General features: G+C 34.9%; 1 protein-coding gene across 1 annotated transcript; it reads right to left on the reverse strand.

Annotated features, from left to right (window-relative positions):
* Positions 1 to 5,323: 5,323 nt before the first annotated feature.
* On the reverse strand, positions 5,324 to 9,584 carry LOC116425267 (uncharacterized). Its single transcript, XM_031972753.2, has one exon. It carries the CDS (start codon positions 9,332 to 9,334, stop codon positions 7,907 to 7,909), a length of 1,428 nt encoding a protein of 475 aa, XP_031828613.1. The 5' UTR covers positions 9,335 to 9,584; the 3' UTR covers positions 5,324 to 7,906.
* Between the last annotated feature and the right edge of the window lie 3,384 nt (positions 9,585 to 12,968).

Below are 12,968 nucleotides of genomic sequence, written 5' to 3' on the forward strand. Positions count from 1 at the left end.
TTAATTAGAGAAAATAAGTGTAATAAATATACGCAAGAGTAAAAGTTTGAATAACAGAACTTCTGAGATCAATTTCTATGTTCCATTATGATTATACAGTTGAAAACTTCATGTTGTTATACATTTTCCATTAAATGCGTTATCAATAATTTTGTGTAACTAAATTTTAATTAATTTAGATTCACAAATACTCGCAGAACTTTTCCAATGAGCTTAGTATGTATGTATTATTTACAATACTCATGGACTACAAAATGGCTAAGCGCAACTGTTCTGTTTTGAAGAAAACCACGTGCTAGAATACACATAGGTACACATACATTCTTTATTTTACTCTACATCCGAACAGTTGATGTAACATTATGATACCTATTTACTTGCACTCATTCCTTCATTAACGCGGTAAATTATAACACTATTTATATTATGCAAAATAAATGCGTATTTCTACAACTGATACCAGCTTTTCTTTCCAACATTTCGTTTCCTTTTGTACCGACAGACTCTACTTACACGATTTTCATTCGCGTAAAACGAACCCACGTGAAACGGATTTTCGCGTAAATCGAGGATCAGGTGTACTTATTCCCGAGTTCTGATAAGTTTTTGGGTCCTGAATAAGGGAACTAAAGGTAGAACCCTATGTGAACAGTTTCATTTATGAACTTCCATTGAAAGCATTGCATTAATGAATTAACGATACGTTTTCTTATGCGTATACAATATTTATAAATATCAATTATACCTTTTCACATTTTGTGATTTACATCTAATATTTACTCATTTGTTTCTTTTAGAATTTATTATTACACATAAACTAGATTATTTTAATTTACCTCACTCGGAGAGATCAGTGTTGTTGAACCAATTTTCAGACATTTTTCTTACACTTGCACCACAAAAATGAACACCCACACCCACAGCCTCAGTCACAGTCACAACCACAACCACAACCACAGATACAGACACAGAGGTGCAGATAGATACGTAGGACGCGCCAAAGGGGGAGCTTCCCACGGGAGAAAGCGATTCTGAAAATTCTTCGAAGACACGTCAATAAAGGTCTATGGTGCTATATGCTCGAAAGAGCCTCTCTTACACACTCGCTCTCAGATTCTCTCCTTCTCGTACACTTTTTTATCTGGCACGCTCGGGAAATTGTATTTCAGCCCGGCGAATAGCAAAGCGAAGATGACAAAGTCACGAAGAAAAATTGCGAAATTGCTTCCTGCAACGGCGCACTAAGATATTTCGAAGGTGTATCCAACCTTCTCACGCGCAGTCTATCCATCGATCAATCCCTAGGATAGAGAGATGAGAATGGCCGTCGTGAAGTCTAAGTTGTTCTTATTTCACTAGGGGACCACTTTGAAGGTCAGTATAATCAGTATACTGCGGATCTTGTTAGTATAAATTCAGATATTTATTTGACCATTTGAGAAATTAAGACACAATTTCATTTTTCATGATATTCCAGAAGCCGAAAACGAAGGATATATTTAATTAATTACTCTTCGACTAATAACTTTCGTTTATTCTATTTCAATCACATATCCTATACAGAATTTTTTTTCATTTGGTATACACTTTTATCCTTCAATTTCAGTTGAGAAAAATTAATCTACAGAAATCTATAATGGTATAAACAACGGTAGCCTATCGTGATATCTATATGATTATGATGCGAAAGAAAATGAGAACATATTTTATATAATCATTATTTTATGTATTTCAATTTAAGATAAACTAAATATTTATAACCCATTGATATCTTACAACCAATATAATAGTACATAACTTGTACCATTTTCTCTAAAATGTAATACTACATGATGTAGGAATATATTAAGCAAAGCGACAAACAAGCAAAAAGGTAGCACATCTTATAACAGGTTATAATTTAATACAAAAGAATTAAAACAATGATTTTCAATTTCTTCGTACATCTTTTTCGTTTACCCTTTAAGAACACAATTCATTAAGCAACTGACGACTTAAAATTATCTTCCATTTGCCTATCAAACTTACCTATTTTGTTATCATTTCTAACTATTTGTTATAACCTATTATATAAATGTCTACTTCCTTTAACGGAAAAAGTAATGCCATAACAGTACTTACACAAATATTTATGCGGTTTAATTAGCGATTAAATTATAATTTCACAGAATATATTTTAAGCTAGGATTTTATCCAGAAAATCAGTAGATAATCATTGAAATATAATTCCGAGAGAGAGAGAGAGAGAGAGAGAGAGAGAGAGAGAGAGAGAGAGAGAGAGAGAAATACCGCGATCAGTAAGTTTAACACTAAACCTACCAGACCACTCAAAATGACCTGTTTCTGATTTCTTCTTTTTGCAATTAGTAAAAAGATACCAGATATTCCTCTGAGAAATTATTCAAGAAATTGATTTAGCAATACGCAAACTGATTTGTAAATGAATTTAAGTCTCTTATAGATACTCCTGGAATTGCTATAGAGGAATTTCAAAAAGTCAATTTAACTGCTCGGTACGTTTAGTGTTAAAGTGCAACCGTCATCACGATAGTCGTAGGAATCGAGAATTTCGAAAAATCAACTTCGTGGATTTAATGGTCCCTCTTTAACCGTGAGGGCGCGACAGATCTCTTTATTCCGTCGGCACAAAGGTTCGCGCAGATTACAGAGCCAGCAATCCCTCCTGTATGGATTCTACGGCGATGCATTATGGTCGCGCACGCGGCAAAGTAACGTAGAGGGACATCATCCCTGGACAATACCAACCTGGATCACGGCCCATCTTCCTTCTATGTTACGCGCGATTGCTTTACTGATCTTTAAGCAGTTCCTCGGATCAGCGAAAATCAATTATCCCGACATCGCGCTCGCCAATTCTTGGACTATGCCTACCTCTGACAAACGAAGAGTCGACATTCCGTTACATGAACTAAATTAACACCCGCACGAATGTCTGAAAGTCTATTAAAAGTGTGTTGTTATTCGCCACTTGGACTTTTTTAAATTATATTCTTTTATTATCTATTATTTAGGTGCATGCAATGAGTACTGAGACATGTACAAATTAACTAGTAATCCTTATTGAAACAATGAAAGTTTCTCATGCTATGTAGATTCCAGTGGCGGCGTGCGTATAGGCACTGTGGGACTGCAGCACCCCCAATTTCCACTTGATATTATCGATAACGTTTAACATAATGAATCCTTTTTTCTTCAAATCTTTCTTTATACTTGTACAATATAGAATCCTTAAGATTAATGTCAGTATCCATTACCCAGTTTATGAAAAGGATACAAACATTTTAAAACAAAGGCTAAATATTTTCTGAGGCAGCACCCCAACTAATTTTAGCTACGAGCCGCCACTGGTAGATTCAGTGTACAGTAGTTTTTAATCACTGATACAAGTGTAACTTCATTAAATGGCCGTATGATCTTTATTGCCAATACAAATTATCAGCAAAGAGATGACAAATAAATTTTAACTAACACTGATTTTACAATTGGAATGGGTGTTTAACGCTTCCATTGTATCATAAAGTGTACAAAATGTAACATAATAAATATTTTAATAGGTAAATATTTGATCAAGCTTTCTATCTTATTTGTATTTTACCAAAATTCTCAATAAGACAATGGAATTTTTGTTTTAATTGTTATATTTGTGAAACACAATTTATGAGTAGGTATGCATAGAAATTTGCACAACAATAGACGGTCAAATTATGATGTCTAATTAAACAGATAAACTGTTAGATAAGCGAATGAAAAAGAACCAAAAATTGTGAGGTGATCAGTAAACATAAATGATAAGTTAAATGGTCTTAACCGGTTAACAGGTGAAATAAGCAACAGGGTGCTTTCGTGTCGCGTGTACACACATAAAGCGATACCATTTACTTAATATGTATGTATGCATATTTTCAATTAAATTCATTAAATATTTTGTATCACACTGTGTCCGAGATAGCTCCCTTCACGTGTAATGAATCTCTAATAAATAATAACTAAACAATAGTAAGAGTAAACACTTCTAAATTGAATAAGTATTACTTTCCATAATATCGAAGAATATACCGTAGAGAATAATAAAAATAAAAACTATTTACAAAGAACCAAAGATTTCTTGCATTTATTATAAGATACAACACAGGAAAAAATATAATAAAATTTCATATTATAGATTTTTATATTTCCGAAATAGGTGATTCTATATAACATTAAATATGTATAGAAGTTGGAATAAGTGCAATAATTTTTTTATATGGAAATCGATAGAATATTTAATGAGGGTAACATGTTTTTATTTCATTTAAAAATGTATATTCTTAGTAATTATTCCGAACTCCACGCGATCGATCGTATTTATGAATTAAAATGAGGGAATGAATGATGAATGAATGAATGAATGAAAAAGGAGATTTAATTGTAAGGTATGTATATTTATCAGAAATGAAACTTTTATATACAGATATGAACAACAAACACATTTCGCATTAGTCTACATTACATGTATGTGTATCTATAATAATCTAAGTACTTGTGTTTTGGTAAATGTGCGCCGATTAGAAGCTCACGGGAAACGCAACGCTATTATACATATTTATAGAAACAGATGCATGTATAGCCGATAACATTATTACATAATTGCGGCTATACAAATACGTTTTCATAAATTATCCATTTACGAGCAAAAGCCACGTGAGCGCTCTTATTACTCATATTTAAATAATACTTCTTTCATACACTTGTATATCTCGTTTAAGACTAGCTATGACTAGAATGTGTTTAATTAACATTCACGTATGATATTTACCTACTTAAGTATATATAGTATATGTGTATCCGTATTTCACTTTTAACATTTGTCCGCTTATGGTTGACCTAATGTGCTATATTCGATTAGTCCAATTTCTCGTGACAAACTATACAATTATTCCGCAACCTCTTTTTATGATATTTTGATATTTTCAAGACTTATGACCTACAGCAAACTATATATATATATACGCAATCTATAGGTACAGTTTACGATTGCTCTCGTTACTTCTCTATATACACTTATTTCGAGATGCTTACAGTTCTCCATACTTTTGGACTAGATGATACTCTGTTATTCTAATTAAATAGAATAATAAATAATGCGAAACTAAAATATAAAATTAAATAAAAAACAATTACGTTAGTTGCAACTAAAAATGATACCGATAGAATGAAAATTGCAATGAGCTGTTTCTCAAATTATCTTAAAATTATATTTTAATTATTTTCCACTAACGACGATAATCATTCGTGTATCATACTTTTAGAATGGTGACAGATTAGTTAAAAGTGTCTGTTAACTTGTTTTCGAAAAATTCGCCGGTACCATTTCAAATCGTTCCGTTATACAATATTATACCTACACTTAATATTAAAATCAGTAAAAAATAAATAACAATTAGAAATATTAATATTCAGTGTAATAACGTTATTCGCATATTCGTTGTTAAGTTGACGATCAAATTTCTTACGTGCTCCAAGAGAAGTTTCGAATTCAGCAAAATGCTACTGCGATAGCAAAATAAGAAATTTAATACGTAGGTATATTACGAAAATACCCGAATGACAACGAATATACCGTTGTATCTTGACTAGATTAATTTCTACATTTATACGGTTCCTCCAGCATAATGTTCATGTTTTACAATGTAATGTCGTATGCTTTTCAAACAATTCTGTCGATGTTTCCCTAACATCCGAATACCTCCATCAGCGGATCTTAGAAGAGGTGACTTACTTTCACCCGAGAACATCAACTATATAGACTGTGAAAACCTCAAATCTCTGAATTTCTATACTTTCTACAAATTGACAATGAACATTAAACTATGCTTTTTGACTAGAAGCTAAAAGCTAAAAGCTAGAAGTTAATTTTACACTACGCGTATGCGTATACCTACGCACTACATTTAAATAGAGCACCAAAACGATACGAAGGTTGAACGATGTTCGATACTTTCATGTTTATGAAGTAAAATACAGTACATAGTATCTTGATTATCTAAAAGCTGTCTTGGACGCTTAAACAAATGAGATAAATAAAAACAATACGTTCTTCTACTAGGAATGTCGAGTAATTTTGGAACAAGGTAACCGATAACAGACTAAAATAATCATATGAAAACAAGACTATTGAAACAGCAGAATGTAAACCGCGTAAATAATTTTTCTTCGTACCGCATACACGCATAAATTCTAATGACCAATTCGTGTAATCGAAATTCCGCTGTAATAAATATCCATTTACCTGCGTTCTTTAGGCAGATCGACAATATAAAACTATCATTTTTAAAGGATGTATAGACCCAAATGTAAATACATACATCTCAACGAATTTGAAATAAGTCAGCGCTATTAAATATTAAACTTAATATACCAATGAGCTTCCACTGTTTAAAACTTTTCGCTCAATCTAAAAAAACTAAAAATAATGATCATTGTGTCGCGAACGTATGAAGAAAAGCGATAGGAAATTTCTCATTAGTATGCCTATAGTAACTAGAATAGAAATTAAAAGAAAATCACACTCTTAGATATATTCTCGAACGAAAAAGTTCTTTAAATAGTTACATCGCCTAATTCTTAATTGTGTATATACCAGAGAACTAAAGTTATCAAATTGATTCTTAGAAAGTTGACTTTGAATTCTTTGTGATAAATGAAACGTGTTCTTTCTGTGTACGCGCTATTTGTCACGATAAAATCTAAGCTAAGGTCAGTTTCGATAATTAAAAATTACGATTTACCATTAAGACTAACTACATGTACATAGATACGATGATTGGCATATTCCACTATATAAATACAGATACTTCGATCTCCTTAACTATCTTTGATATTTAGCTGTATGATAGATTGCGATCGTTTTGATCAATAAATTAAAACTACATCCTATAAAATACGTGTTCCTATGAGGGATGACAGATTGTCGTATCGGTTCGCATAAATGCATACGTATAACAACACGAATAAATACAGTTTGATATGTACACGCACAGTCATGTTTCCAGCCTACCTCTTCTCCACGCTATTTACATATTTATGTACATCGCACGCAACAGCGTGTTAACCTTGTTGCTCCAGCCCTTTCAATTTTACGGGATTACATAACCCAAGCTGGTCCTCTTACTCCGTTCTCCCGATATGTGTCATAATTTGATCACGAAGATGATTATTGTCTCAAATTCATAAAAATCAGACCGATCTTTCTAAATTCGATTTATTTCTGAGATAACCAATAAATCACCAAGCACGTACGATATGCACTTATTTGATTATTTTACGAATATTGCTCCAGCAATTGATCTGAAGTGATAAGTGATAAGTGGTAATGACAAAACATATGCGAATATTATATAATATAATGACAATTGTCGTAGTATTGTTTCAAACATAGGTAAATATTAACACTAGATTCACTGACATTTACTGTACAGTTTGTTCTATTGTTCTTAGAAAAATTGTTATCCGTTCATTTAGATCTTAGAAATTAGAGGTTTAAGAGTAGACAATTAGGATACATATTTGCATAACTGCGTTGATAAAAATCGACCCAAACATTTACCAAATAATGCTTATAAAATTCAATATGAGTGAAATTGACTCGTTCCGTAAATCTAGTGTTAACCGTCAGCTATTTTCTGAAACGTACGGGAGTTTTTCAACGGAAGAACGTTCGATCGTGTCGGTTTAAAATAGAAAAGTTAAAATAATAAGTGATTACCAGTATATCATTTTTCAAACAGAATCTAGTGCAAATATTTGAAGTAATACTAATTGAATAGAATCTCGATGTTTAGAGGTCAAGACCAAACCTCCAATAGATGCCTGGCCTTCGCGGTAAAGGTCGCGCAGGGAATTCGTGTCAGGGTATTTCAGCGTTCAAGGAGCTGTTGGAAACCATCTGAATGATGTCAATCTTACCCGTGGATCCTTGATTATCCAATGAAATGCTGTTGTTGTTGTTATTGCTGTTGCCGTTGTTATTGTTGTTGTTGTTGCTCTCCGGATGCTGAGTGGCCAAATGCTTCCTTAAAGCGGCTTGCCTGGTGAACTTGGCATCGCACCTGGTGCAAGGAATTTCGACGCCGGTCGCCGACGACGAATGCTCCCCGTTAGCTAGTCTCGGTTTGTGCCAACGTCGATGGGACGCCAGATTGGCCGGACACGAGAACCTCTTATCGCATTCCGGGCATCTGTACTCGACGTGGGCTATCCTCGAGCACCTGTGTTGGGCCAATTGGAAAGCGTCCTCGTGAAGTTGCCTGCAGAGTTTGCACTGATACGGACCCAAACGATTCTCGATTTTCGCCAGTTCCGCTCGCGCCTCTTCGGTGACTTCAACGATATTGAAGGCCGGATCGATGTCTCCGGTAACCACAGCTTCGTCGGGTCCCAGAATCACGGTACCAGACACTGGGCTGCTGGTGTCTTCGTCAAATTTCAATCTTCGAGCGTGTTTCTTCTTTGGTCTTTGCAAAAACTTGTCCACGGAACCGCTGGTCCTGGAACCGTTACTCACAGTAGAATTGCTTCCCACCGACGCTGGACTGCCATCCTCCTCCCTTATTTTTCTTCTAGGACATTGCGGTGGCGATGGTGTGCTCGGAGGTGTCATCGGTGCATGTTGCATGCCATGCAAGTGTTGCTGCGGCGTCAAAAGTTGCTGTTGATGATAATTCTGAACAGATTGCTGCAGATGATTAGGACTGGTGAGTACATTAAGCTTCTGACTGTGCGCATAATACGATTTCGAAACGACTTCGTTGATCGTGCTGAATGGTACCAGTCGCGCAGCTTCATCGAGGGTACAAAGCTTCTCTCCCGATTCCTGTAGTTGCACGGGTTCCTTCTTCGACATCAATTCGTAACTGGAATGACTGTTTACCGATGAACATCGGGGAATGGTGTCGAAATCATCGACTACCAACGAACCTGTTTCATCGTTACTCTCTTTATATCTAACGCCGTTCTCCGGTTCTCTCTGCAACTCGTCCGAAATCTCCTGATCCTTCTTAGACTCGGATTCAACCGAATCATCGATTTTCGGCGTGTTCGGTGTAGGTGGTGGCTTCAGCGACAGGTCCAGAGGACACGGAGTCGATGATCTAGACATGTCCCAAGATTGGAGACGGTGATGCTCAGAAACCCTCGAATACGTCGAAAAATTCTCCATGGGAATATGCCATGTAGGAGGTGTATTGTACGGATGCTGATGGATCTCATCGCCATAGTAACCCATGTAATTTAATCCTGGAGCCAAAAACGCTCGCGGTAAAGAACTGTGTAACATATTGACCAGCGCGTTTGGTAAATGCTGCTGTGTTCAAAATTCTTCTCGAACGGATCATACGTTCGAGGTATCAACGGTTCTCCATGTTTGAAACCCTTGCGACACTTGTCGCAAATCACAGGCCGCGTCGGAAATTTCTGCACAATCAAGGGTTCGCCTTTCGTTGAACGATGTTCCAAGTTTCCGTTCACTCACAGGATCTCGATATCGTTCGTGTATTCTTCGGGGAAACAGCCATGCACTACCTTCTCCCTCGACGGCCGAACGCCGTTTGACAGAAGGTCGCCAGCACCACGTCTGGTATATTTGAAAGCTCCACCCGGGAACGCGTTATTATCCTGACTCCTATTGGTCGACCGACCTCCAGCCCCCATCTCCCACCACAAAATGTAGCTGCCACCACTACTCTCGAATTCTGGCGCGTGCTCGCATAAACGTTCACCGCCCCGTCGACCGCGTAACTGTAATGAGTGCGCTGTACCCACAGACGCTGCATCGCAGCTATACAATGAAGATTATTTAACACGTTCGCGGACAGTACAAATTTTAATGAGCCACAAAAATAGAAGAAATGCAAATACCGTACTCCAAGGGTTAAAGAGTATAATAATTTGAAAAAATTAAGGCTATACCAGTGTTTCCCAACCTTTTCTGTGCCATGACACACCTAAGCCTTTCTAAAATTCGTATGCCCCCCTATATACCATATATATAAAATTTAATAGTACATTATAATATTTTTATAATATTTATTATAATATTTTTGTTATTTTGTTTACGTGCGTAAATATTGTGAAATTTGAAATATATGAAGCGATATTTCAAATTTCAAATTGCCCCCCCTGTGGGGCGATGGCCCACATTGGGAAACACTGGACTACATAGAATTAAATTCATGACAATATGGCTTATCAATTTCAAAATTATAGCGTTCATGCTATTTTGCATCACAATGAAAATGAATGCTCACGTCCACGAACGTATTAACAATTATAATATATTCTCTAATCCAATAAATCTTCTAAATAAGATATTAGAAAAATGAAACTGAAATGAGGCATTGAGTTCCTAAATATAATGTCGTAGTTTATAATTTCTAATAACAATATTTATAGGATTAATTTCATTTTCATTACAATTGAAAAATATAGGGTTACGGTCGTCACAAATATGTGATGCCGCTAGCGAACGTGTTACCGTCCTTTTAAAATCCGCCTTATATAAAAATCTCTTTTAACCCTTTTAGTTCCGAACAACGATATATCGTTGCGTATGCGATAGCGCCTTACTATTCGCATCGTAAGAGAACTCTGTGGCAAAAGAAATTTATAAAACGTTATAAATAGTTGAATTCCACTTCAGGAGTTCTATGTGAGATGTTCCAGAAATTGAAAAAATCGTTTATGAGTTTAACTTTTCGTTATATCGCGATGATTGGTATCGGGACTGTGTATACGTTAGAGTGATAAGGTAGAAATTTAACTGAGATTTGCTACAAATAATTTTGTAGTTACTTTTATAAGTAATTTTGTAACGAATAATTGAAAAAAATATATATATATGTATATATATATATGCTTTATACTACGTGTCCTATCTTAAACTAAGACCAAACCAGGATTCTTCTTATATGCAAATACTGTTTATACAAGAAAGACTTTGAATAAATATCATTAGTATGATTTTCAACAAATATTGAAATGCACTTAACATTCATTCATTCTCCCTTTATTTCTTAACACTAGATCCAACAATGGTAATTCTCATATCAAAAATTTGTTGCTACTGCTCAACTAAAATGATGCTCCACTTTGTTGAAAGATAAAATTTAATCGTATCGCATAAGGAACATCGTGAAAATAATTCCGGAAATTCGTCACGCAACAAATGTAAATAAGGTCCTATAACTTGGTCTCCTATTATACCATCCCAAACTCCATCTCATTCGAACATTACTTTGCAAAATAGCATACAGGTTTCAGATGCCCATCGATGCAAGTTATTAATGAACATTCCGTCTCACGTGAATTTTGCTTCATCGATCATAAAATTCTTAACAAAAATTGTCCGTCGTTCAAAGTTTGTTCCAGCAATCAATGACAAAATACTATTTTTGGAACATAATTACCATTTATAAGTCCTTCTACTTTAAAAATCTGGTAAAGCTGCAATTTATTCTCATGTAGTATTCACAACTGTGTTGTGAAGAAAGATTTCTAATACTCGTGCTAGCTTTGCTCGTTATGTCATCCAGAATTCCTCCTTCGAAACTCGTATTAACCCTTTGCACTCGAGAGGTGACCCTCAGTTACCACGTTTCTCAATTTACTTGCGATTTCTTTTTGAGTTAATTTAACCGTTTGAGTCCCACCAGTTTTTGCAAAAACCCGGTCGAAATGCCAAGCAACGCGATCACGCTTCTTTCCTTTCAATTCAGAAATTGAATTATGCTTTTTTATTTTTACAAAAACAAATTTTAAGTAGTGCGGTCGCTACATTTTTCCAATTCTAAGCGGGTAATAAAAAATAAAACATTGAATAATTAGAAGGAAAAGAAATAAATAAGCTTTATCTGATTCTACGAACCGATAGACTGGCACTTTTAAGGAGCGTAACGGAGAAACGCGATTGCGCCGCTTGGGACTCAAACGGTTAAACAAACATCGTCTTTGTCTAGTTAGAAAATGTTAAATATTTCTAACGAAATACTTCCGAGTACAAAGGGTTAATTCGACGATTGGGACCTCCATGTCGACGAAGAGGTTCAGAAGAACCATGTTCTGCAATAGTTCGTTTTCCTCTCTGAATAACTTTCTTATCGGGATGTCGACGATTTAGATATCGTTCTTTGTGATATGTACTTACATATAGTAAGTACTAATACGTACTTACTGTATTATTTGCAGCCGAAGCATTACTGCCACATGCACCTATGCAATTCAACAAGTGTAGAAGTAAAGCAAGAGTAATAGACAAAAATGATAACTGTCGATGTTGACAAATATGACAGTGGTTTTCAAGCATAAAGTCTGTCTACAGTGATATCCGTTTAGTTGAGACTTGGTCGAATGTACTACGTGTACCGAGTAAATCTTTAAAGATTGTGCTTCTGTACCTACATAGTTTTATCGATTAAATATTTGTTGACATAATCTACTAATACTTTTCTGAAATGTAATAGGTAAATTCCATTGTTATTTGTGGTAATGATATTTTTCCATCCTTCTATTGTGCACTTAAATATACTACAAGTAACAAATACTTAACAGAATAAATATTGCAGGGAAAGGTATAGTAAAATAGAACGCTTTACTTTAAATTCCAACAACGAAATATCTGAAACAATAGAGGCATGAAACCTTTTTTGAAAAACTTAAGTGATGTTTATAGACCTTAGGCTATAAAAAAATAAGAGACCCTTTTCAGAAAAATATTTTATTACGAAGAGGGAAATACGATATTCTAAAAATATTGAAATATCCGCGTTGCTAAGATGGCAAGGTAAAACGAAACACCCACAAATTATTTCTACCAAATGAAAATTATTAACTAACAATAATAAACTATAAATATGTGTTATTTTAGAAACAAAAATCACAAATGTATGTGTCACCTTCCTTTTCTGCACTGACAC

This window comes from Nomia melanderi, chromosome 4 (genome assembly GCF_051020985.1).
Source record: "Nomia melanderi isolate GNS246 chromosome 4, iyNomMela1, whole genome shotgun sequence".
Taxonomy (NCBI): Eukaryota; Metazoa; Arthropoda; class Insecta; order Hymenoptera; family Halictidae; genus Nomia; species Nomia melanderi.